At 47.1% G+C, this 26,563-nt stretch overlaps 2 protein-coding genes across 3 annotated transcripts in view; both read right to left on the bottom strand.

The window, feature by feature from the left end:
* Positions 1-9,686, bottom strand: part of gabbr1b (gamma-aminobutyric acid (GABA) B receptor, 1b) — a 62,698-nt gene extending 53,012 nt beyond the window's left edge. For both annotated transcript variants that reach the window (XM_064349222.1, XM_064349223.1), the window contains exons 1-2: positions 9,353-9,686; positions 8,729-8,822 (exon numbers count right to left, since the gene is read on the bottom strand). In XM_064349222.1, the coding sequence (XP_064205292.1) occupies positions 8,729-8,765 (37 nt within the window). In that variant the 5' untranslated portion in view covers positions 8,766-8,822; positions 9,353-9,686. The remainder of the gene's footprint in view (positions 1-8,728; positions 8,823-9,352) is intronic.
* Positions 9,687-15,077: 5,391 nt separating this feature from the next.
* sh3bp5lb (SH3-binding domain protein 5-like, b) lies at positions 15,078-26,455 on the bottom strand. Its single transcript, XM_064349215.1, has 6 exons — positions 25,043-26,455; positions 24,011-24,073; positions 22,630-22,758; positions 18,378-18,539; positions 17,978-18,151; positions 15,078-17,440 (listed from the first exon to the last, which is right to left on the bottom strand). The coding sequence occupies exons 1-6, from the start codon at positions 25,286-25,288 to the stop codon at positions 16,895-16,897; spliced, it is 1,320 nt and encodes a 439-aa protein (XP_064205285.1). The 5' UTR covers positions 25,289-26,455; the 3' UTR covers positions 15,078-16,894.
* Positions 26,456-26,563: the final 108 nt, after the last annotated feature.

Genomic DNA, 26,563 nt, shown 5'->3' with positions numbered 1-26,563 from the left:
AGCCAGTGCCAAACACGACCGGTGGCCCTCGCAGGCACGAACGGACCATGACCTCCTCAGACCCTGGACAACAGGGCCCCTAAAACTGCCGAACCCTTTTCTAACGTTTCAGTGCTCACGGTAATGTGGATTCTGCGTATCTTTATGCCTAACGTTTCAGTGCTCACGGTAATGTGGATTCTGCGTATCTTTATGCCTAAACTCAGTGCAAAGATATGTGGATTCTTATTTATGCCTAAGTTTCAGTGCTCTATTAATGACTTGCGATCTTTCATTGCCAACGTTTCGTGCTCACGGTAATGTGGATTCTGCGTATTTTTATGCAGGGGAAACACAGGGGAAAGATACTCTGTGTTCTATAAATGCAGATATTCCAAGGTCTTTTTTTTAAAGAATACAATGGACGATAACCCAGACTTGAACCACAACAAAAGAATTGCTCCTGCTTCTTCGAGTGAATCGTTGGCACGTGCGTAAATCCATCCTTGCCCGCAGGGCAGTGCACAACTGGCAGCAGCGTCGCCCAGGGTTCAGCAGGGTGTGGTTGGCAGGGACCCACATCTCACCGCTCTCTAGCGACCCCTGCTGGTGGATCGCCTCGCAGAGTGAAGCATCTCCTCTGACGCGTGCCTGTGTGAGACTGTCCTACGGGCTGCGGTCTGAGGGTTAGCTGCGCTTGGCATCGTGCGATTCGGAGGAGGGCTCGTCTGCGCTCTCCCAAAGCACACTGAGCGCTCGCAAAAACGACCGGACATTACAAATGGAGGAGAAATAGCGGGAAAGAGCGCTAAAAATGAAATGTGTTCCTCGCTGGGAGTGTAAGGTTACGGGATTACAGTAAAGAGGAAAGCAAAGAAAAGATCGTGAAATAAATAACGGCAAAACAGCAAAAATAACCACGTTCACAAAACACAGTAAACACAGTGCGATAAAGAAACAGACTGATCAAACTGTATAAGTTATTTACAGAGCACACAAAAACAGCAAGCGTAGAAGGGCACTTACACACACACACACACAAACACACACACACCATACACACACACACACAAGCACACACACACACACGCACACACACACAAACACACACACGCACAGTTCCTGTACCCATGAGCACAGGCACCAGACAGATATCAGAACGCTATGATCCGTCTCACATTCTGACAGTAATGATACATGAAAGCTGTCTAATTCTGTTGCCTGGCAACTTTTCACAAACCCACTCTGTCTCTCTCTTCCCCTCTTTCTCACTCTCCCTTCTCATTATTCTCCTTCCTTCCTTATCTTTTCTCCATTTCAGACCCCATCTATAATTTCAGCTTCTGCACAAACAGGCAACTGAGGGAAACAAACTCAAACCAGGAGAAGGAAAGAGCAGAAGGGATGAGAAAAAATAAAGCGCAATCTCTCCCTCTCTCTTTTTTTCTCTCTTTCTCTCCCTTTTGAAAAAGTGGAATACCATTTTACGATATCTTACATGCCATATGCAGCAGACATATTTATTTCATATCTACATCTGTACAAGTGACAGTAATTTATGTTATTTTTTCATCTTCTCTCAGGGAAAGGGGCGATAAGGCCGGGCTGAGCTGGATTCTCCATCGCTCGGCATTTACCTGCAATAGTTCACCTTTGCCTTGCCATTTACCTACAGGAACGTTTCTGAAAACAACAAGTCTTTGGCAATGTGTTTCTACAGATAAAAAAAATCAAAGACAGAGCATTTAAAGATGAAAGTATTTCCTAACTTAAAAAAAGAATTTGTCCCCTTACCACAATTTATCAATACAGGCCATAATAAACATTGTTGCTAATCATCAATCAGTTAGAAATTCACTTAAAAGAAATACAAGGTAAATTTAATTGATTAATTGCAATTAAGCCAGTAATAATTCATTAACCAGCACTAATTATGCCTTTCGAACTGAGCTACCGTGCCCTATATTTGCAGATTCAAGGAAAATTAATATGCAAATTCCAAACAGACAAAACTCACTCAGAATGCTGAAGTTCTGGGGCAGTTTGTTTTTGTTTAATTAGCTGGGGGAAGGGGGGCGGGTGATAGATTCTCCTGAGAAGAGGCCAATACATGCTAATTAGTCTGAGAGGAGGTGTCAGAGATAAGGGAGGACATAAGCAGAGCATCTTTACGATTCGGCAAAGAAAAAATAAAAATGGTCATAATGTGGATTTTCTGATCCACTGGCAGCAAACCCAGCTCATCAGTCCCAGGCCTACTGTCCTGTTTTCTTTTTGTTTTGCTTTATCGTTTTGTTTCTTTGCAGCTATCCGGCATTAACCACAAAGTAAATTAGGCCCCCCACCTTCTCCAAACCCCCAAAACACCCAACCCCCCCCCCCCCCCCCACCTCAATGACAGCACTGATGGTACTGTAGATTTGCTTGCCTCTAACTCTATGGTAAAGGCTCTGTGTCATTCAATGGCTATATGGTATTCAAAGGCTCTGTGGCATTCAATGGCTCTATGGTATTCTATGGCTCTGTGGCATTCAATGGCTCTATGGTATTCTATGGCTGTATGGTATTTATTCTATGGCTCTGTGGCATTCTATGACTCTATTGTATTCTGCAGCTCTATGGTATTCTATGGTTTTGGTATGCTGTGGCTCAATGGTATTCTATGGTGGTGGTATTCTGTGGCTCAATGGTATTCTATGGTGGTGGTATTCTGTGGCTCAATGGTATTCTATGGTGGTGGTATTCTGTGGCTCAATGGTATTCTATGGTTGTGGTATTCCATGGCTCTTTTGTATTCTGTGGCTCAATGGTATTCTGTGGTTCTGTGGCTCCATGGTTAATCTACATTACACCTTCTGTAAGCCAGTTCAGCAAACAGCATCGGTGATTAAAAATAAAACTGTACACTATGAACTGCAATGCTGTTTAATAAGAGTAATCTCCTTTTTGATGTGATTCTGAGGGCTACGGAGAGAAGGTGATGGGATGTTATTTTCACAGTGGGAGGGACAGCACTACAGATCAGGAGAGGGCAGGGGTGCGGGGGGGGGATGTCATGCAGGGAGTGGAAGGTTCATTAGCACCACACTACACACTGGCTGACACTGACTCTCACACTGAGAAACAAGTCTCACACAGAGAAACAGAAACACTCTCACACTGAGAAACAGAGTCTCACACTGAGAAACAGAAACAAGTCTCAAACTGAGAAACAGAGTCTCACACTGAGAAACAGAGTCTCACACTGAGAAACAGAAACAAGTCTCACACTGAGAAACAGAAACACTCTCACACTGAGAAACAGAGCCTCACACTGAGAAACAGAAACAAGTCTCACACTGAGAAACAGTCTCACACTGAGAAACAGAAACACTCTCACACTGAGAAACAGAAACACTCTCACACTGAGAAACAGAGCCTCACACTGAGAAACAGAAACAGTCTCACACTGAGAAACAGAAACACTCTCACACTGAGAAACACACAGAAACAGAAACACTCTCACACTGAGAAACAGAGCCTCACACTGAGAAACAGAGTCTCACACTGAGAAACAGAAACACGCTCACACTGAGAAACAGAAACAGTCTCACACTGAGAAACAGAAACAGTCTCACACTGAGAAACAGAGTCTCACACTGAGAAACAGTCTCACACTGAGAAACAGAAACAGTCTCACACTGAGAAACAGAGTCTCACACTGAGAAACAGAGTCTCACACTGAGAAACAGAAAAACTCTCACACTGAGAAACAGAGCCTCACACTGAGAAACAGAGTCTCACACTGAGAAACAGAAACAGTCTCACACTGAGAAACAGAGTCTCACACTGAGAAACAGAAAAACTCTCACACTGAGAAACAGAGTCACACACTGAGAAACAGAGCCTCACACTGAGAAACAGAAACAGTCTCACACTGAGAAACAGAGTCTCACACTGAGAAACAGAAAAACTCTCACACTGAGAAACAGAGCCTCACACTGAGAAACAGAAACAGTCTCACACTGAGAAACAGAAACACTCTCACACTGAGAAACAGAGTCTCACACTGAGAAACAGAGTCTCACACTGAGAAACAGAAACAAGTCTCACACTGAGAAACAGAAACACTCTCACACTGAGAAACACTCACACACTGAGAAACAGAAACAAGTCTCACACTGAGAAACAGAAACAGTCTCACACTGAGAAACAGAAACAGAGTCTCACACTGAGAAACAAACACTCTCACACTGAGAAACAGAAACAGTCTCACACTGAGAAACAGAAACACTCTCACACTGAGAAACAGTCTCACACTGAGAAACAGAGTCACACACTGAGAAACAGAAACAAGTCTCACACTGAGAAACAGAAACAGTTTCACACTGAGAAACAGAAACAGTCTCACACTGAGAAACAGAAACACTCTCACACTGAGAAACAGTATCAAACTAATGGCAAACAGTCTCCACTGGGTAGAAGCATGATGTCCAGCAGCTGACTGCCATTCATCATTTTAATTCACAGCTAAGCTGTGTGGTGGAAAGCCCTTAGTTGTCCCTGGACTCTGCCTACATGACTGTAAGAGTCAATCCCCTGATTTAAATAAAGGACACGGATCAGCTCTCAATATTGGAACAGGCAGCTGCTGTCAGTCTGGGCTCAGACCTGAGAAAGAACAGTACTGTCAGAAATGGGCCCTGGCAGTAAACCTTGGAAGATCCAACCAACTATCCCCTCCCTCCCTCTTCCCTCGTCCCCAAAATAAACAAAAAAAACCTGGACACCATTAAATAAACAATTAGTTAATTGATTTTATAGTAGTAGATCATGTCTATTAGATAAATGATATGATAGATAATGCCTATTACTTTTATTAACTTTTAGTATATTTATAATTTAGTTGCATGAACAACAGCAGTTTCCTCTTGGTGGCACATCTTTTGAGCACTCCTAGTTTTGCACTTACTTTAAAAATTCTTATATATACCATGCCAGGATTGCAGTGAATTAATTTAAAGAAAAGTCTTTAAATATTTCCCATACAGTCTGCTCCAAACTCGCCCAGTGTCACCTCGCTGTTTGTACTGTGGGGAAGTCAGAGGATCAGTCCAGTCAGCAAAAACCCACACAATGGGGCAGCACTCCAATCCAAACATGGTCAAAGCAAACTGCAAAAACCGAAACCGCCTTACGCAACAGAATTTACTTACAGGGCATGCGGAAGAAGAGCGTTTCCCTGCGCACAAGTTTCACACCACGTGCATTCAGCAAGAAGCTGATCTGGAGACGGGCTTAAGAAAGCAGCTAGCAGCCCCTGTCTATAATACTGAGGTTTTCAGCACTCTGTAGTTCTGGGAGATGGCTCAGGTCCTCACAGAGTGATCTCCTTACTGTCCCGTGCTCCGGAGTGAAAACTACAGGTGACAGACCCTCCTCTGTGAAGCTCCCAAGCTCTGGAGTTCACTCCCTGTTATCATTATATTTTCATTTTATGTTATAATCACCATTCTTATTTTTAAGCATTTCAATTTTCTCTCACCCTTTTCAATGGTGTCCACATCCATGTTGGTCTAATTTTACCTTCATGTGTAACTTTGGATTATCTTATCCTTTTTTATTGTTTTGGAAAGAGCTTTGAGCTTCATGTTCTGAAAAGTGCCATTTAAATAAAGTTTTTATTACAACAAAGCTCTGCATGTGACACCTGCCGCAACACAGAATTGGTGAAAACAGTAATGTCACCACCAAATAAATAAACAAAACCAAAGACTACCTGTGACAAGAGCATCCAGTAGCTCCAGTCATGGGCAGCCCAACAGTCTCAGACTGGCGTTGCTAACTTGACCCACATCAGAGTAAAACCTGACGATGCAAACTGAGAGTCTGGCTTCCGTCCCACTACAGAACCAAACTCTGAACAAACTGGATTGAGTACAGAGCAGCCTGGCCTGTAGGGACATCCTTATAGGGGCGAAGGGATGCAACAAATGGGTAGCATAATCACTTTAGAAAAGGAGAGGAAGAGACAGAGGTGGAATGACAGAATGAGGAAGAGGAAAGAGAAAGAGGGAGGGAGGGAGAGAAGGAGAGGACAAGAGGAGAAAAAGAGGGGGGTAGAGAGAGAAAGACAGAGAGAGGGGGTTGCACAGAATGAGAGAGACTGAGGGAAGGAGAGAGAGAAAGAGAGAGAACAGGGTGAGGAGTGGGAGAAAAAGCGAGAGAAGAGAGAGAGTGAGTGATAAAGAATGTGAGAGAGAAAGTGAGTGATAAAGATTGTGAGAGAGAGAGTGAGCGATAGAGAATGTGTGTGAGAGAGAGAGAGGGAGGAAAAGCATAATGATTTTTCCACAGAAAGGCCTGGTGGCAGCAGAGAGAACAGACACTCTAAACGCAGGTCTGAAGTGTTGCTTTTGCAGTGAAATGAACCGTAGCAGCAAATGCTGATAAATAATTGACAGCGTTCTGCAGCCAGTTGCTCTTAAACTGACGCGGCGGCGACTCAAAACAAAACTCTCTCCGATTCCTCTCTCTCCGCCGATTGGCTGAACATCAACAACCAGGGAATCGCCGAAAACAGAATCACGTTCCTCTACGCTCAACCATCAACAAAATCTCACACTAAACCCCAAAAGACAGAAGCAGAATTTCAGGGCTGAACTGACATATGGACATGTCCCAAAATTATGACGTAAGTAGTCCCTCAGATGCCACAGAGTTTGCTTCTGATTGGCTAAGACTATGCATATTCACCCCTGGGCCCATCCAATCAGAAAGGGAGCATATCACAAACATATGGAAATAAAATATATTTTCAAGATATTTCAACACTGTATAATATACTGATTATGGACAAACCCAGTAGTGAGTGAAACACAGCAAAAAATTAAGCATAACTATCAACTCTGAAAACAGAGTACATTTAACTCTAATAAAAGATCCACTCAGTCCCTACTGGAAGAGCGAACATCTTTCTTCCTGTGCATCGGTGCTTTCATCTCTCTGCCAATACAGCAAACACACACACACATATATACACACATTCACTCACACACACACACACACACATGTATATACACACACACACACATTCACTCACACACACACACACACGTATATACACACACATACATGTATATATACACACACAAACACATATATATACACACACACAAACTCACACACACTCACTCACTCACACACTCACACACACTGCAGTTTAACAACACTGAGAGAGAGAGGGAGGGAGGGAGGGGGAGGGAGAGAGAGAGGAAAAAAGTGAGGGAAAGCAGAAGAAGAGAGCAAGGGAGAGAGAGACGGAAAGAGGAAGAAGAGACAGGGAATGAAAAAGAGAGGGAGAGAGGATCAGTATGCGTGACTACCACAGGCCACGGGTCCAGAGTTCAGTGAGTCAGAGGAGCAGTTGGAAAGCGGGCGTCGGCTCTCTCCGGACAGCTTGTTTCACTGATTCACTCATGTGGCATTAATCCTCTGTGCCAGCCTGCGAGCCGCTTAATTAAACAAATCACCTGTGAATGCCCACGGCTGTTTAAAGATATTCATCACTCTTTCACAATACGCATTTCTCTCTGTGCAACACATACAATCCATTTATACAGCAGGGTACAGTACATACTGCGTACTATGTACTGAAGTGTGCAGTCAGTCAGTGTGTATACACTGTATTAACCCTCTCTCTCAGTGCAGTGTTGATGTACTGTAGTGTGCAGCCAGTCAGTGCGTATATAATGTATTAACCTGTCGTGTACTGAAGACCTTAAACACAACCGTGTTTTCTTGGCGTAGACGCAGAAAATGTGCGCGGACTCCGTGCTTTGGTACAGCTCATTATTCAGTCGGCACCCTCATTAAGAGAGTTTAACTGAATTCACGATCCCCAGAGGACCGTTCTTCTTTACGACCGTACAGCGCAACGCCTTCAGAGACTCGCCCGCCATTCCCCGCCACAGGCGCTGGAAGCGCGTAAGAAACACGTACAGGCGCTAGCGCACGAAAGGTACACAATCACTGGAAACACTGCGGGTGCCAGGCCTGCTCTCGACCCCAATTTGTAGTGCCGAGTAGTCAGCTCAGCTCTCCAGCAAAGATAGCCCCCCAACCCCCCTCGCCCTCTTCCGCTGCAATGAACCGGCTCACTACAACTGGTAGAGAGATGAGAGTCCTTTCAGAACCACGGACAGCGTCACCAGGGCGACTTGACACTTGAGGGTGAGCGCGATAAAAACACTCGTGTTGAGATGCTGTATACATTGGTTTTTGACTAACAAAACAATTTTACTATAAATACTAACCATATGAACCTGAAAGTCAAGGTGAGCGAAACATATATTGTAATATTAAAACAACACTGTTTCAGAATTTACTATACAATGGAAATACTAGTGCAACACCCGTGAAATACTTCCGCAAATCAGAAATGCAATTCAGCTCCCTATGAACGGACTTGTGGTTTATTACTCAGTGAAGAACAAAACTATCGCGTTGCAAATTATTACAGATCGTTAAAAAGTGTATAGAGGATTTAAGAGAGCGAAATGGCTTGGACGTTATTTCGTCCAATCGCTTGAAGGTGTTATAGTACACTCGTGGGCAACTGAATGACAGCGTTGACATAAACAAATAGCAGTGGAGTAATATATTATGTATAGATATGGGGCATGCCCCCGCCAAGGCGTAACTTGGCGGGATGGCATACCTGCCATCCCAATCATACAAGCCAAACGATGAGAGAAGCAATAATACTTACAGCACTGTTTGGCAGATGCTCTGCGCTGAGACGTCATCTTGAACGGTCAGTAACCGACCGGGAAGTTGAATCCAACTGGCAATTGTGTGCGTTTCTGTGTGTGTGAATTGGGGGGGGGTTGGGAGATAGAAACAGAGAGAGACGTAAATTGAAGAACGAGTTATTTGTAAATCGACCTACATAAATATCACAGAACATGAGAAGTTTACAAAGAAAACGATCTAACGGGTCGCACGTAACGGGTTAACGGGCTACGGTACAGACGCAATGGTACACTCAACCTGGCTCTTAAATGTTTCAGAAGCCTATAACTTGCACCCACCAACCTTAAACACACCAAACACATTAGACATTAAAACGCACGTGCAGCTAAGAAACACAAACATTCCGGACACGTAAATATATTTAAATTATATTAACGTTACATGATAGCTAGCCTATCTGTGCCGTTTCCATGTACATCCGGTACAGCCGTGCTTCGGTCTAGATCATTGCTGTAATTCAAAAGGAAGACTCACAAACACGCGATAGAAAATAAAAACAATCTAGTATCAGATACATTAACAGGAAGACAAGTTTCGTCCCAGAAATACGACGTGAACGTTTGTACTAAATTATACTTACAAATACAAGAGGCTCGCTTAGAATGCCATATTTCCGTCGGATATCTTGCGACTCGTCGAAAATGTTTTTTTAAGCAAATGTCCTTATGTTTCCAAGCGCATCCGCGTGCTTTTGTGAATACCGGTTGTGCTTGAATATTATCTCTATCGGTAAAAAGGGTGGTTGAACAATCCTGTTCTGAACATTAAGTAATTGAATGTCGCGTATTTTTTTTGTCAGGTGGAAATTCTGATTTGGAGGGAGGGAGGGGAAAAACGCACAGTGCACCCGGACGACGCGACTCGGATACGCCGCCCTCTTTTGCTTTTCCTCCTTACCACTCTGGACACTGTCCCTCACTCACTCACACGTCACGTCAGCGCGAGACGTCACGTTAACTCTCCGTACCTCCCCCGCCGCCCGCCCTGTCCGTACTGTACACGTTATGTAAACACGCCTGGAATAATGGGGGAAATTACGGCTCGCGCTGGCTGCTAAGAAGACAGACGACACGCGCAGATAAACAGTGCGAACCTCCCTCTGTGCTGAGACGATAAATAACAATGACTAGCCAGTGAAACCGCTATATATCAGTATTAAAGTAATTCTAGTGTGTAGTCTAATTATACACTTGCATATATCAGGAACACATATTTAAAATAAACGCTAAAAATGTCTGCATTTGAAGACGGAGAATATAATAAGTATTATTTGTATGTTTTGTCATGTTTCCATAAAGTGGATAAATTCCAACAGTAAATGGGTTACATTTGGGCTAATACTGAATACGTTATTGCTGTATTTATTTTATTGCAAGAGTAACTGAACAGACACGGGGGAGGTACCTTCCTGTAGTTAGAACTTTCTCGTACAACATAATCATAAATCTAAGAAATGAAGAGACCCAGAAACAGCAGAATTAAAAAACAAAATGAGTTAATCGCTTGTAAATACAGACCGGCAGGCAAACACTGAACACTTGCTGGAACGTTCAACACAGCAAACCACACCCCTGCTATCAATGAATTGTCAGAAACATGACTGATATACGGTGTCAAAAACAAATCTGCCAACCTGAGAATGGGCTCTGTGGTCTGGGATCAAACTCAGACCATGGCTGTGCCAACTGTAACCAACAGTCCTGCAGGGAAACTGGTCACAGTGCTGTTCAAGAATCAGAGGTATTCTGTCTAGAAGAATGACAATGTTATCACTCACCAGTGACCCCTGCTGGTCAGCTGGGTGCCCACACGCAAATTGCACAGGCCTCCGATTCACGTCTGTGCAAACTGACTATGGCGTGAAAAGAAGCAGCAACTTCACATCACACGTTTGGGAGAAGATGACATGCCCGTCTTCACCCTCTCATATTGAAGGCGCAGGTTGCAACAGTGGGGACGTCTTGTGAATGTTACATAACATTACATTACAATACAGGCATTTAGCAGACGCTCTTATCCAGAGCGGCTGACACATTGCATCCATTTATATAGCAGGATGTATACTGAAGCAATGCAGGTTAACCTTGCTCAAGGGCACAACAACAGTGTCCTACATGGGAATCAAACCTGTGACCTTTAGGTTACAAGACCAGTTCCTTACCCAGAATACTACACTGCCATCTGAGGAATAGGATTAGGCATTCCAAATCTGACAGAAAGGGGGCAGGGGGATGAAAAAATGACCTTCTTGGGTAAACAGTTCAACTGGTGAAGATACTTACCTTCCCAATTACCGGTCACTTGTTACCAATGCACAGAAGAGATATGGGCCTCTAACTGTGCAAGGCTTTTTACTTTGGCCACAGGTCATAAATGGCACATCATTGAGGCACCTTGACGTTGGAAATTGAGGGAGAGAAAACCTAATTGTGCGTTCATAATAAACTTCTGTCTACATGAAAGAACACCAAATATGAGGAGCGCAGAGAGAGAAGGCTATTGCTCTTCTTGATTTTTATTTCTTATTGCAAAACGACTAACGAGAGTCTTTACTGTATTCCTACATTATGGCGTTTATATTGTACTATCATTTCTCTTTTATTTTGCTCAGCACAGGGTTTGGCCGACCTGAATTACGTTCACCATTCCAGCAGATCAATCCGAGCCTAATTAAGGGCCGTGCCTCCATGCCTGCCAGCGAGTCGCTACGCACAGTCTTTCATCAGAAAAGAATCTTTTCTTCATTATCCGTTTTTATCATTAAGCCATTTTGGCATCAGAGCGAAGTGCGATGCAGGAGCAGGGGAGGAGCGAAACACATCTGGATGCAGATGAAAGGAAGGCCTCTAAATGGCTGAATGAGCCAAAACGAGCCGGGGGGGGCGCTGGGCGTGCCAGGAAACAGCTGCCACAGCTCTGTGAGAGGAGTGAGGAGAGGAGGGATCTCTCTCTCTGTCTCTCTCTCCTCTCTGTGGTCTCCCTTTTCCCCGAAACACATCAGGGAGGAGAGCAGTGGACCACTGCCTCTGAGTAAATGTCACTCCTCGCTTTTCTTTTGCACTGGTGGGGGGAAAAGGTGCAGTGGAAACATTGAGAATCACCGTACTGTAGTGTGTGTGTGTGTGTTCAGTGAAGGGTGTCTGAAAGTCAAGTCTCTCTCTCTCTCTCTCCTTCCTCCACTTATTCATAAATTCCCACCGCTTTTCCCTTTTAACCTTGTCTTCCGTCTCCTTCCCCCCCCCCCCATTTCCCCCTCTGCTCCCCGCCACCCAGACCAGTCCTAAGTGTATTTCCCCTCTGCTTTCCAACACCCAGACCAGTTCTAAGTGCATTTCCCCTCTTCTGCTTCCCACTACCCAGACCAGTCCTAAGTGCATTTCCCCCTCTGCTCCCCATCTCTCTCAGCTGTGACTGTTTCCTGACGGATATCTGCTCCTAACGGATTCCTGACTCAGGAATTTTTGTTTTTCAGTTCAGACCGTGCCTGTCCCCCAGTTTCTCTGGAGGAGAACGCCTTGGGGGGCGGGGGGAGGGGGGGCATCTGGGGGAAGCAGAACCTGCGCAGGTATCAGAGAAGGCACCCCCCTAAAAATACCCCACATTTACATAACAGCCGAGCACCCATCCCCAGGGAACGTCTTTGGAAACAGGTTCCTTTTTTTATTTTTAAAGCCAAGCCTGTGTGTGTGTGTGTGTGTGTGTGTGTGCGCGTGTGTGTACATATTTTTGGGGAGAAAAACATAAAACTTCATCTGGGACGAGAAGGTTTTTTTGAGCTAAATATATTAAAATATTCAGCCGTAAATAGTGTTTGGCTGACATGGAGCATAGGAGGATTCAAAATCTATTATTATTGACTTCCCCCGAAAAACATACTTTTCCAGCACTGAAGGTCATGAAGACACAGTGGCATCTAAATTTGGTGGCTCTACTGAATGTTACCAGCACAGTTGAACCAATACCAGTATTTTGTTGTGAACTATGTCCATCCATCCATCCATCCATCCATCCATGATCTTACCTGGTTAATCCTGGTCAGGGTCACGTGAGGACGGGAGCCTATCCCAGCATGCAATGGGGCAGGAATACACCTTGGACAGGTTGTCGATCCATTGCAGGGCGCACACACCATTTACTCACCAGTTAACCTTGACCTGGCATGTATTTGGACTGCGGGAGGAAACCGGAGTACCTGGAGCAACCCCACGCGGACACAGGGGGGGGACCACTGCGAACGACAAAAACCCCTCCACTGGTGCAAACTAGCCGATGATTGACCACGAAGTGAAACTCCACCCATGATGGCTGGTTGCCCCATCGCAGCAGGGAAAAACGGTTTGAGAGGTTCGGATGCCAAAGGTGTGGGGTGCAGTTTCCTTACATGGCTTCAACGCTTTCACCCCCTTCAAACACAAGGTTGCTCTGAATGTCGTTCCTTAATAACAGTACTGACCGATCACCCCGTGTGAAAGCTCCTTTATCCTGCAGAGGGGGGTGTTTTTTAAAAAGAAGACAGCACCCCTGTCCACAGACAGAGAGCAGTTGCCCAGTGGTTTAAGGGCCAAACTGGAAAGGGACTGCGTTTGCAGAACTGACAGAGTAAAAACAAATTAAACAGAACGGAAAATAACCACAAGGTAGAGATGGGGGCTAAATCATAGGTTTTATTCGGTTGTGAGGTGTCAGATAAATTACCATTTATATCACTGAAACAGCATCAACACACATCCAGTTCCCTTTGAGCTCTGCTCCGCTCTGCATGCACTGATCTGAGATCAGTGAGCATGCAGGCGCACAGACAGGCCCCTGATGTGACTGCCCACACTGGGAAACTGATCTGGGATCAGTGAGCACGCAGGAGCACAGACAGGGTCTGATGTGATCAGTGAGCACGCAGAGCACAGACAGGGTCTGATGTGACTGCCCACACTGGGAAACTGATCTGGGATCAGTGAGCACGCAGGAGCACAGACAGGCCCCTGATGTGACTGCCCACACTGGGAAACTGATCTAAGATCAGTGAGCACGCAAGAGCACAGACAGGCCCCTGATGTGACTGCCCACACTGGGAAACTGATCTGGGATCAGTGAGCACGCAGGAGCACAGACAGGGTCTGATGTGACTGCCCACACTGGGAAACTGATCTGGGATCAGTGAGCACGCAGGAGCACAGACAGGCCCCTGATGTGACTGCCCACACTGGGAAACTGATCTGGGATCCGCCCCCACTGCAGAGTGGGAACTAGGAAAGTGAGTCATAATGCAGAAACTATGGGGGGGGGGGGTAGGACTGAGAGAGGGAAAAATTGCCAGATTACGCAATTAAAATCCCCCAAATTACACTGTAAAATCCAAACCAGACCCCCCCCACACCCCACCCAATCCCATTTTTTGTTTTGCAGCAATTCTGTTATTTTCAACAATAAAATAAAATAAAAGCACCCCCAAACCTCTTCCCCACGCCTGGAAGGGGTGAAGGGCAGGAAGGGAAGCGGGGAAAGAGAAACAGCACAGATAAAAAAAGGCAAAGGAAAATGAAGCCCGTTTGGGAAAAGAATAAGCAGAAGCGTACAGCACACACTGTACCGCACAAGTTCCATTTTCTTAAAAAAACAAACTGTCCATCTCTTGCTCCAGAGTAAGACTGAGGCCCAGATCATTAAGAGGAGCAACAAACACCTCATTAATATTAAACAGGAGTGACAGAGACCTCATTAATATTAATGACCTCCTCAGCCAGCCTTCTTTCTGCATTTCTTTTTTTAGCATAATTTTTTCCCTCGTTTCTTTCTCCTCCTCTCCTCCCTGTCATAAACGCACATCCACCCATTCCTCCCTCTGACAGACAGATCGTCTGAGCCGGGTCTGAGCCGGTCTGAGCCGGTCGGAGCCGGTCTGAGCCGGGTCTGAACCGGTCTGAGCCGGTCTGAGCCGGGCCTAAGCCAGCGCTTGTCTTCTTACACATTGCTTTCATTCCTGTGAAAACGAAATGAAAATAAAAATGAAATTAATCAGAACACTACGCCCCTCCTCCACCCCAACCCCAACCTCTCTCGGGGTACACTGTTAACATTTAATATGTTTTAAAATGAACCCCAAGACTCTCCAGCTGGGACTCTCTACTGCGTGATTCTCTACTCAGCTGACAAAAATTCTAATTCATTTTCATTTCCCTCCACCTCCCCCCCCCGCCAAGAAAAGAAATCTGAGAGGTGAATTAAATTCTTAATGAAACAGGAAGTGAATTAAACTCCGAACAGCAGTCAGAGGGTCTGACACGCGTGGGAAATATTATTCATCTTCGGTGGGGCGTAATTTAAAAAAAATGAATTTTGCCTTTCAAGAATCCACTCTATTAAGCCACCCCAACCGACACACACACACACACACACACACACACACACACACACACACACACACACACACACACACACCATCTACAGCAGTGATTCTGCAGTCTTCGTGAAAAAGCTTTTTGTTCTGTTTGGTGCTAAAACACCCGACTCAAAAGACCAAGGTCAACCACAGCAGAATCACTAGCTGAACGGGGCGTTCCAGCACTGGGCAAAAACAAAGCCCTGCATCCACACCTCATTCTGCTCTGGAGCTTAAGACAATCAGCAGTTAAAGCGTTTCACGTACTGTATTTTATAAAGTCGCTCACTGCAGTAAGGGAAGATCTTAAAAATGCAGCGCACAGCCTAAGCAAGAGTCACGTCAGGTGAAAAACAGATCCAGCGGTAAAACTTCTGTGCAGCGATGGGAGAAGCTGATTGGCCCTAAATATCATTCAGCATTCAGTCGTGAGCCGCGTTGGAAAGATCAAAGCACTCGCAGAATCAATAATTTATCTTTTAAAACTACCTTAAAAAATGATTTCTTCACAATTATTTGCCACACTGTAAAGTTATTTTGATAATATTCTTTTTTTACACTTAAAAAGGCACTTCAAAGCATGAAAAATCGTACCTACACACAGACACCCCATTTCCGAAAAACAGGGTGTCAATGAATCCACAGCGCCCCCACCAGGACTGGAGTTAAAACTGCACGCACTGCAGCCCTCCAGGACTGGAGTTAAACCTGCAGACACTGCGCCCCCTCCAGGACTGGAGTTAGACCTGCAGACACTGCGGCCCTCCAGGACTGGAGTTAAACCTGCAGACACTGCGCCCCCTACAGGACTGGAGTTAAACCTGCAGACACTGCGCCCCCTCCAGGATTGGAGTTAAACCTGCAGACACTGCGCCCCCTCCAGGACTGGAGTTAAACCTGCAGACACTGCACCCCCTCCAGGACTGGAGTTAGACCTGCAGACACAGCGGCCCTCCAGGACTGGAGTTAAACCTGCAGACACTGCGCCCCCTACAGGACTGGAGTTAAACCTGCAGACACAGCGCCCCCTTCAGAGCTTCTACAAAACAGAAACTCAGAAGTGTTTTAGTGCCCACTCAGCTAATCTCCTGTAAAATCTGAAAGGACGTTTATAAAGCCCCAGACTGCCATCGCTCCATTAGCTGCGTTGACAGATCTGATGAAAAAAATCTCATCTGAGTATTTCTGGAGCATGAAATATTAATTCCACGTTTTCAACCCAGATACGTTACGCAATCGGCTGTTGAAGACAAAAAGGTTTACCATGCATTTAAATACAGACACACTCACTGCGTGCGTGCGCACAAACGCACACACACAGGCCTTAGTCCTGACTGAGTCACATATATACAGAAAGGAAATTTTAAGGTGGCGTACAGAGGTACCATGGTCTATAATGTCTCATGTTCAGTGTGACTGGGCAAGATGGCCCCCATCTTTCTTCCTGTGCATGGCTCTGTCACAGCAGCGTCTGAACTACAATGGGAAGGGAAAAAACTACACTTCCCAGAAGCCTCCCCTCCCCCTTACGAGAACCACCATGTCAGTTTCTACAATGGAGTAGTGTTCACGCAAGCAGCTCTCCATTTCCTCCCCCCCGCCCCCGCCAGCAAAGTGCTGCTCAGGGAGTGGCGTACAGAAAGTGGCAGACAGGAAGTTGTGTCAGTCCGAATGTCAGAGCCTCTCTCCTAGTGGTCTGTTAGTGTTCCTCTGTCAGCTCCGTGTCACTTCCTCTTCCTGCCGACATCACAGGCTAACGCTCCTCTGGTGCTGCTTAAGGAAGTTCTGCTGGGCCTCCTCAGCCGTTATGCCACCCCTCTCCTGCCTGGCTCCGCCCGGCCCCGCCCTGCCAGGACCCGCCCTGCTCGGCCCCGCCCTGCCAGGCCCCGCCCCCTCCTCCTCCCCTGACAGGCTGACCGTGTCGCTGAGGTCGGCCAGGTGCTCCACGGAGTCGCACTTCTCCAGGTCCGAGGCGATGGTCTGCAAACTGACGAGCGAAGCAGAGTCTGACCCCGCCTCCGGCCCCGCCCCCTCCCCCCAGCGCCCCCCCGACGGCCACCGTCCGGCCGTCCCCTTCTCCTCCGCCCCAGAGTCTGACTCCGCCCCCACCGGGGAGCTCCGCACCCCACTGGCCCTGGCCTGGGCCCACTGCCCCGCCTCTGCCTCCAGGCCCCGCCCCCTCTGGGCGTGGATCTGCTCGCTGATTTGCTCCAGGTTACGCAGCGCGATCGAGTAGTGCGTCTTCACCTTGGACACACGCTCCTCCAGCAGCAACACCCGGGACTTGTGCTCCTGCAGACCAGCAAAAAAATGTAAATAATTACGGAAATTTGATAAAATACATTTGACTCCCACAGACTACTATGTGCCAATCCACCGCGGCTGGCTCTGATAATTCTGTCGGGTGCAGACAGGTGAAGTTGCGGTTTTGCCTTTTCACTCTTCCCAGCTTTACTGACACTCAGCACAACTCTCCAGGCTGCAGAAACTGTGAGGTAAACTCAGGAAAAGCTACACCACATTTTTTTTGTTCTTTATTTTCTTTTTGTGGAGCACAGCTTTTCACAGATCTCACCTCTGGGTCCTTGAAAAAGAGCGTTATAAATCTAACATTGCTGTTATTACTATTATAATTCATATTCTTATCATTATTATAATTATTGTTATTATTACAATTATAATTCTCAACATTTTTATTATTGTCATAATTCTTATGATTATTCTGATAATTATTATTATTATTGTTGTTATAATTCTTATGGTTATTCTAATGATTCTTATTATTATGATGATGATGATGATGATGATGACGACGATGCAGGCGCTCACCTCCAGGACCTGGTTGAGCTGGGCCTTCAGCTCGAAGTAGGGCTTGGACTTGAGGATGGTGCGGCGCAGGGAGTTGTGCAGGCCGTGCACGCGAGCCTCGGCCTGCTGGCACTGCTGGGTCACGCGCTGGTGCTCCTGCGCGCTCCGCAAACGCTCCTCCTCCGCCTCGTTCACCTGCCGTCGCCACGGAAACCACCACGGAACCGTGAGGGTCAATTATGCGCTTTTACAGCGCCAGCTACCCAGCAGCCCCACACTTCCTGTTTTTACAGCGCCAGCTACCCAGCAGCCCCACACTTCCTGTTTTTACAGAGCCAGCTACCCAGCAGCCCCACACTTCCTGTTTGTAGTCAGTCTCGTGAAGCTTTTGCCCTCCCATAGCGCCCCCTGTCTGCCTCACCTTGCAGGTGGCGTGGTTGAGCATTTCCTGCCAGGTGGGGTCCATGGTGTTCCTGTCGGCCATGAGGCCCTGCTCAGCCACGTACACCATCTCCCGCGCGGCGGCGTGCATGGAAACGGCCCGCTCGTACCGCAGAGCGGCCTTCTGCGTCTCCTGCTGGGCCTGCGGGGGACAGCCAATCAGGACGCACCCAGGAGTTAAAGCAGCCAATCAGGATGCACCAATGAGTTACTGCAGCCAATCAGGACGCACCAACGAGTTAAAGCAGCCAATCAGGGTGTGCCCATTAGTTACTGCAGCCAATCAGGATGCCCCAATGAGTTAAATCAGCCAATCAGGATGCAGCAATAAGTCAGGATGTGCCATGGGTCAAGAGCAACCCATCACAGTGTGGAGAGACAACTAATAACAAAAAAACAAGGTAACCAATCACAACATAATTTGCTGAGGAGCGGGACAACAAAAGACAATGTGCCAACTCACCACAAACCCTGAGAAGGATAACCAACCACAACACACCGAGAGGACAGACAAACCAACTGCCTTGCATTTGAGGAGCCGGACGACCAATCACAAAAGCACTGAGGGAGGAGAAAACCAATCATGCCTTCCCCTGGAGAAGCGGAGGCGGGAAGAGACGAAGGATCGCAGCTTCTGACAAGACCTGAGAGGGTAATGAAGCCTAGCTAATACACTGGCATGACAGAAAAGAATGCCGCTAACAGACGACGCTAATGCATAACAAGACTGCTAGCACGAGCAACTAGAGCTAACTGACTGAACTAGGCTAATGAGAACTGCAGGCTAAGGTAAGCTAGCGTGGCTGAGGTGTAGACGACTGTAGGGCGCAATGACTGAACTAGCTAATGGCCTGCATGGACGGCCGCTTGTCGACTGTCTCCCGCTATAACGAATCAAATGCAGATTGGGCCACGCTGGCTTCCTCGTGGGGGCTGGGGGGGAACGATTCCGCCGAGAAGCAGGGGGTACAGAAGAGCCAGCGCCACAGTCAGGCACGGCGGGGAGGGAAACAGGGACGAGAGGGGAGGAGATGGAGGGGGTAGAGGCCCTGGTGTTCGGCCCATACAGGGTGGCATCAGGACAAAGGAAGTGTGTCTCTCTCTCTCTCTCTGAACGGCTGCAGAGGCACGTTTCATTTCCATTTTCAATCCCACGATCCAACGGGCCTCGGCTCCCCAGCTCAAATGCATCATCCCCCCCCGTCTCCCCGCTTTATCTTTTTAAAATTTATTCACACAATCCCCCCCGAATATGCGCTTCTCCGTGTGTAAATAACGACTCTGAGAGAGATCCGCGTAGCGCCGCGCGCTAGGCCGCCGCCGGGAGAATTACCGGCCTCCGCGAGTCCTTCTACGGGCCGCCCGCCCGCCACCGCTCTTCCTCCTGAATACTGATGAGGGAGTCGCCGCCGGGCCAGGCTCCCGCTGAAATGCATTATGGGCCAGGCTCCAGCTGAAATGCATTATGGGCCAGGCTCCTGCAGGAATGCATTATGGGCTAGGCTCCAGCTGAAATGCACTATGGGCCAGGCTCCTGCAGGAATGCATTATGGGCCAGGCTCCAGCTGAAATGCATTATGGGCCAGGCTCCCGCTGAAATGCATTATGGGCCAGGTTCCAGCTGAAATGCATTATGGGCCAGGCTCCTGCAGGAATGCATTATGGGCCACTCCAGCTGAAATGCTTATGGGCCAGGCCCAGCTGAAATTGCATATGGGCCAGGTCCAGCTCGAAAGCATATGGCCAGGCTCCTGAGGAATGATATGGGCCAGGCTCCAGCTGAAATGCATTATTGGCCAGGCTCCCGCTGAAATGCATTATGGGCCAGGCTCCCGCTGAAATGCATTATGGGCCAGGCTCCCGCTGAAATGCATTATGGGCCAGGCTCCTGCAGAAATGCATTATGGGCCAGGCTCCAGCTGAAATGCATTATGGGCAAAACTCCTGCAGAAATGCATTATGGGCCAGGCTCCAGCTGAAATGCATTATGGGCAAGTCTCCGGCTGAAATGCATTATGGGCCAGGCTCCTGCAGAAATGTATTCTGGGCCAGGCTCCAGCTGAAATGCATTATGGGCCAGGCTCCAGCTGAAATGCATTATGGGCCAGGCTCCAGCTGAAATGCACTATGGGCCAGGCTCCAGCTGAAATGCATTATGGGCCAGGCTCCAGCTGAAATGCATTATGGGCCAGGCTCCAGCTGAAATGCACTATGAGCCAGGCTCCAGCTGAAATGCACTATGAGCCAGGCTCCAGCTGAAATGCACTATGAGCCAGGCTCCAGCTGAAATGCACTATGGGCCAGGCTCCAGCTGAAATGCACTATGGGCCAGGCTCCAGCTGAAATGCACTATGGTCCAGGCTCCAGCTGAAATGCAGCATGGGCCAGGAAAAGGGAGTGGTGCGGTGTCAAGTCGACGGTGCTTCGCGAAAATGGAGAGAGGGACCCTAATCGACACCGCAGGGCCCAATTTAGAAGAAGCTATGGTCAACCCCATACGAATCTTAACATCAATCTCATATACAGGCCCATCTCATAGACTCCAGTGTGGCCTGCAGAAGATGCTGTGGGTTTAATTCCCAGGTGGGGCACTGCCAAAGGTACATTACTTCAGCAGAAATCCAGCCGCTTTAATGGACTGCGTGCAAAAAAAGCAAGACGTGTAAATCCCTCTGGAAAAGTGTCTGCAAAATACTTTCTGAAATGTAAATATGAACAAGTACAAGGCAGCACTGGACGACTGTAGTCACAATCAGTGGAACGCTGAATCTTTCCTGATTTCATACTGCCAGAGTGTTCTTACTGCGTCTTTAATTCCACCTCAACTTTCCTGGACGTTCCTCTCCGATCTACTCTGCAGCAATACCGGAATGTCTATTTCCATCAGAATTCCCACACGTCCAGGAGTCCACAGTCAGAAGCGTGCCGTCACACCCAAATTTTCCATAAATGAAATGCTGCTGTTGCTGCCCCTGCAGACACCATTGGTGCGTTATAAATACCCAGACCCCTTTACCCACTCTCTGTGCGTTATAAACACCCAGACCCCTTTACCCGCTCTGTGCGTTATAAACACCCAGACCCCTTTACCCTCTCTGTGCGTTATAAACACCCAGACCCCTTTACCCTCTCTGTGCGTTATAAACACCCAGACCCCTTTACCCGCTCTCTGTGCGTTATAAACACCCAGACCCCTTTACCCGCTCTCTGTGCGTTATAAACACCCAGACCCCTTTACCCGCTCTCTGTGCGTTATAAACACCCAGACCCCTTTACCCGCTCTGTGCGTTATAAACACCCAGACCCCTTTACCCGCTCTCAGTGCGTTATAAATACACACACAACCGGCATGCCTCTCGTCTTTCAGCTGAGCATTCCGGAGAAATGACGAGGACAACATGATCTGTACAGACTTCCTCTGAAAATATATCTATGGGGTAAAAATAGGAACTAAACATATTTTTAAATAATTGTTATTTTTTATTTATTTCACTGGCTTTTTTTCCTGTGCTCTGATTGGCAGAGCGGCTCATTAATGCGTTTTTGTCTTCAGGCTGCCTACATCTCATTTTCAGAGATTTGGACAAAGTGAAATACCCATAAAAAACAACATGAGAACAGCTGTCTGACTCAACAACCCATCCTCCTCCAGCTTCTCTGACCCAACAACCCATCCTCCTCCAGCTTCTCTGACCCAACAAGCCATCCTCCTCCAGCTTCTCTGACCCAACAACCCATCATCCTCCAGCCGTCTGACCCAACAACCCATCCTCCTCCAGCCGTCTGACCCAACAACCCATCCTCCTCCACCTTCTCTGACCCAACAACCCATCATCCTCCAGCTCTCTGACCCAACAACCCATCTGGCTCCACCTTCTCTGACCCAACAACCCATCCTCCTCCACCTTCTCTGACCCAACAACCCATCATCCTCCAGCCGTCTGACCCAACAACCCATCCTCCTCCAGCCATCTGACCCAACAACCCATCCTCCTCCAGCCATCTGACCCAACAACCCATCCTCCTCCCACCGCGAGCGAAATTCACAGGACACTGAGAAGTGTGAGTGAGTGAGTGAGTGTGCTCAGTTTGAGTGTGTGTGCTCACCTACAGTACACACACACACACATACACTCGCACACACACACACACACAGCACTCTCACACACAGTACACACACTCACATACGCGCGCACACACACACACACACAGCAGCAGTACATGGGGTCTACCTCCTTGGCCAGTCTCCGGGCTTCGTAGTAAGGCCTGGCCTTCTCGATGCACGTGCCCAGCTGGGAGGCCTGAGCGTTCAGCTTCCTGGCCGAGTCAGTCAGGATCCTCCTGTAGCTCGATCTCGCTTCCTGTGAGCGATTGGGGCTTCAGTTAGCGCTTGCTTTACCATACATACAACAATGCGCTAGTTAGCGCTCGCTTTACCATACATACAACAATGCGCTAGTTAGCACTCGCTTTACCATACATACAACAATGCGCTAGGTAGCGCTGGCTTTACCATACATACAATGCGCTAGTTAGCACTCGCTTTACCATACATACAACAATGCGCTAGGTAGCGCTGGCTTTACCATACATACAATGCGCTAGTTAGCGCTCGCTTACCATACATACAACAATGAGAAAGTTTGCACCAACAGTACCATACAAATAACACACTTTACCGCATACACAATAAAGCGCTACTAAGCACTAACAGTAGCTACAACCCCATGCTATTGAGTACTCATGTTGCCAGCTTGAGCAGTCATAGAAACATACTTATGCAAGTGTGAGCTTGTTCCAAGGGTGAAGCAGCAATGTCTGATTCTGTGCTCACCAGAGGCCTGCGAGAGCATCATTTCCACTCTAAATGAAAATGGATTCAGCTGTATTTGGCAGGACTCTTAATAACACTCGGAAAATTTCAGAAGCTGTTCCAGCTCAACTGTAGGATCCAGAACAAGATCTGTATAAGACGTTCTTCCCAGTGCGTCAACCAAAAAATAAACTGTTATTTCTGCATTTGTCCAGCAGAATGCAAATGTACGATCAGTTAAATGTCATTATATGCTAACAAGACTTCAAATTCTTTTCTTCATAATAGCAGCTAAATGTGTCGCTCGGTGCAGTGGATCCACTGGTTTGGAATATATTAGTGAGCTCTGGGATCCACTGATGAGCTTTGGGGTATACTGGTGAGCTTTGGGATCCACTGACAAGCTTTGGGAACCACTGGTGAGCTATGGGATAGACTGGTGAGCTCTGAGATCCACTGATGAGCTTTGGGATCTACTGGTGAGCTTTGGGATCCACTGACAAGCTCTGGGATCTATTGGTGAGCTTTGGGATAGACTGGTGAGCTTTAGGATCTACTGGTGAGCTTTAGGGTCCACCGGTGAGATCTGGGATCCACTGGTAAGCTTTGGGATCTACTGGTGATCTTTTGGATCTACTTGCAAGTTGTCGAACCCCCTGGTGAGCTTTGGAATGCGCCAATCGCTTTACTTTCAACAAATAAGGCAACATCATAGCCATCTCTTATCTGAGGTTTATTATCCTTGGGTAAAAGTGCTCTGATATGACAGGCTCCTGGGGGGGGGGGGAGGACAGACTCACGTCCAGCTGCAGCTCCAGGGCGTTGATCTCCTCACTCGCCTGGTTCAGGTGCTCCAGCTCCTCCTGAAATCACAGAGAGAAGCCAGGGGGCGTGTTCAATCTAGCCCAAAAGGTGCACCACTCCAATCCAGGAGGGTGTGTGCGGCGCAAGGTTCTCTCATAACTGACTGAATGGGCCTCACCACACAAACAAGATGAATAATTCTGCCTCGATTTTAAAAACAGCTGTATACACTAGTACCAGCTCAGCCCTATGCTGGAGCAGACTGAAACATTAAACGCAGAAATACATGTGCAGTCCCGCTGCATCCCGTGACTTCATCAAAACATGTCAGACTACATAAACGACTAGCCATTGTTGTGCGGTACTGATCCATCTCCTTGCTCTGCCTTTCTAGCTTCCAGGATGAATTTCAAACAGTTGGCAAGCCACACCCGAAGCGCGCTACATAATTCCGAGTCTGAGCAATCACTGAGATTAATGAAGCGTGTTGCGCGAAAGCTGAAACTAAAGAAAACGCCCAATCTAACACTATCCGTTAGTCTGAAACCCGGGCCAGGCGCGAATAAAATGAGCATCGCAATGCATGCGTGCAGTGAAAACAGCCTGCGAAACTATGTTTACAGTTACACGGCGAAATTTCTCTCCTACATCAGCCATGCACAAGACACACCGAAAACCAGTAGTCACTCCTATTTGAGATTTGTCTTGAATGACAGCAAACTGGGTGCCGGGATGACGCGAGAAGGGACCTGTGTAACTCAGAAACACTAAGCGAGTCAATTAATTAATTTGTAACAAAACCCGGCAATACACACGGGATCTCCAGAAACGGAGTTTGAACCCACAACACTTTGAATGGTTACTGACCAGTTACCGTTATTTGGTTAGAGTTTTAATATTTGTAATGTTACCATACAAATACTAATTAGCTAGTGGTGTAAAATAGTGCATTAAACGTCTGAAGCATTTTGAGTGTTTTATCACTTAAATGGGCTATCTAACGTTGGCTAGTTACATTTTCCCCTCACCTGGATTCTTGGATCTAATTCTTCAGATTTGCGGACTTCCTTCTTGTCCAAGTTGACTTTCTCCATACTTCTGTGTTCCGTACCTTCCCAGTCCATCTTCTCAGAAGTGTCCATGTTCTCCCCGCCGCCTCCTCGATCTTTACCACATGTTTCCTCCGCCGTTCCGTCGGGCGTCTCCTCCCGGCATTCGGCGGGTTTTGGGTCTCCGGAACCGGCTGGACTTTCACGCAAGTTCCCTGGCTCCATTCTGGGCCTCGGGGTTCAGATGTGACTTGAATAGTGAACCGCGAATGTTTACTATATGCATATATATCTATAACGAGACGCTCGCCACGTTTAACTTATTACATGAGCGACGCTCCTATTCAAGCAGAGCGGAAAATGCAGCTAGCACTGGCATACTAGCTAACATTACCGCCCACTAACATTAGCGGCTTGCATGTCAAGCTGGCCAGACAGCATGGAAACTTAGCGCTAGCATTTTTTTTTTTTTTTTTGGTGAAGCGTTAGCTCTGGTGACGTTGAGTAGTCATGTGTTATGCCGAATGAATCTCTCGAAACAACAAAATTTCGATAAGTAATGGATAGTATTAAACTGATATAGTTTTTTTTTTCGGAAATAAATGACCAGACAATATTTCATTCACAGCCGTTCTTCTGTCGTCTGTTTTGAACAAGTACTATCGTACATAAGTGGCTACATATTCGCGAAAGGTAAATAGAAAACGCGAGTAGCTTAGCCAGTTTTTTTACCTTGTGCAGTTGCCGTAGCCATGACGTCACCAAACAATGAAATCTTATCGAGGTCAAGAACTCTATTATCTTATCAAACAACACCAATGAACTACATACGTTCTATACAGTTCAGTGGATCGCATGCACTAAACTTATCTGAGGTCAAAGTTTTCAGGTTAGATTGTTGAATATGAACAACTGCATTCGTTCCACCGAACACAGCTCAATCCATTCTATTAGATTAATTTTACCCCTTCATTCTCACACCAAGCTTTTGCTGTCCAGAGCAAACATTTATTTTCAGTCTTTATAAGTACAAGAAAATTTAGACTTCTTATTATAAAAGATCTGAACATTAACTGAAGTAGGAACAGGGACCTCAATCTTGGAAGGGCCAGGTTGTCTGCAGATTTTGGCACTTCAGGGTTTTATCTTGGTTACTGGTTATGGAGGACACTATTAAAACCAGCAGGTATTCCAGCTCTCCAAGACTGAAGATAAACCTGCCGACACAGTGCCCCCTCCAGGGCTGGAGTCTGAGATCCCTGAGCTAGAGGCTCTCCAGGGCTTGAACTGCAGAGCTCTTCCTCTTTCAGTAACAGGACTGCCAGACGGACAGCTCACTCTTCCAAATTACAGAGTGAATTAAGACCGAATGGAGCAAAAACAGTGTGCCCACTGGCACTCCCAGAGCTCTCTTCATTTTCCCTACCTTCATAACTCAGGATCCGCTACCCCCCCCCCCACCCCCGCCCGTCTCTGTAACATATACACTGCAATCATTGC

The sequence above is a fragment of the Anguilla rostrata genome, chromosome 8, assembly GCF_018555375.3.
Source record: "Anguilla rostrata isolate EN2019 chromosome 8, ASM1855537v3, whole genome shotgun sequence".
NCBI lineage: Eukaryota > Metazoa > Chordata > Actinopteri > Anguilliformes > Anguillidae > Anguilla > Anguilla rostrata.
The sequence above is the reverse complement of the archived record's forward strand: the minus strand, read 5'-3'. Positions and strand labels throughout refer to the sequence as shown.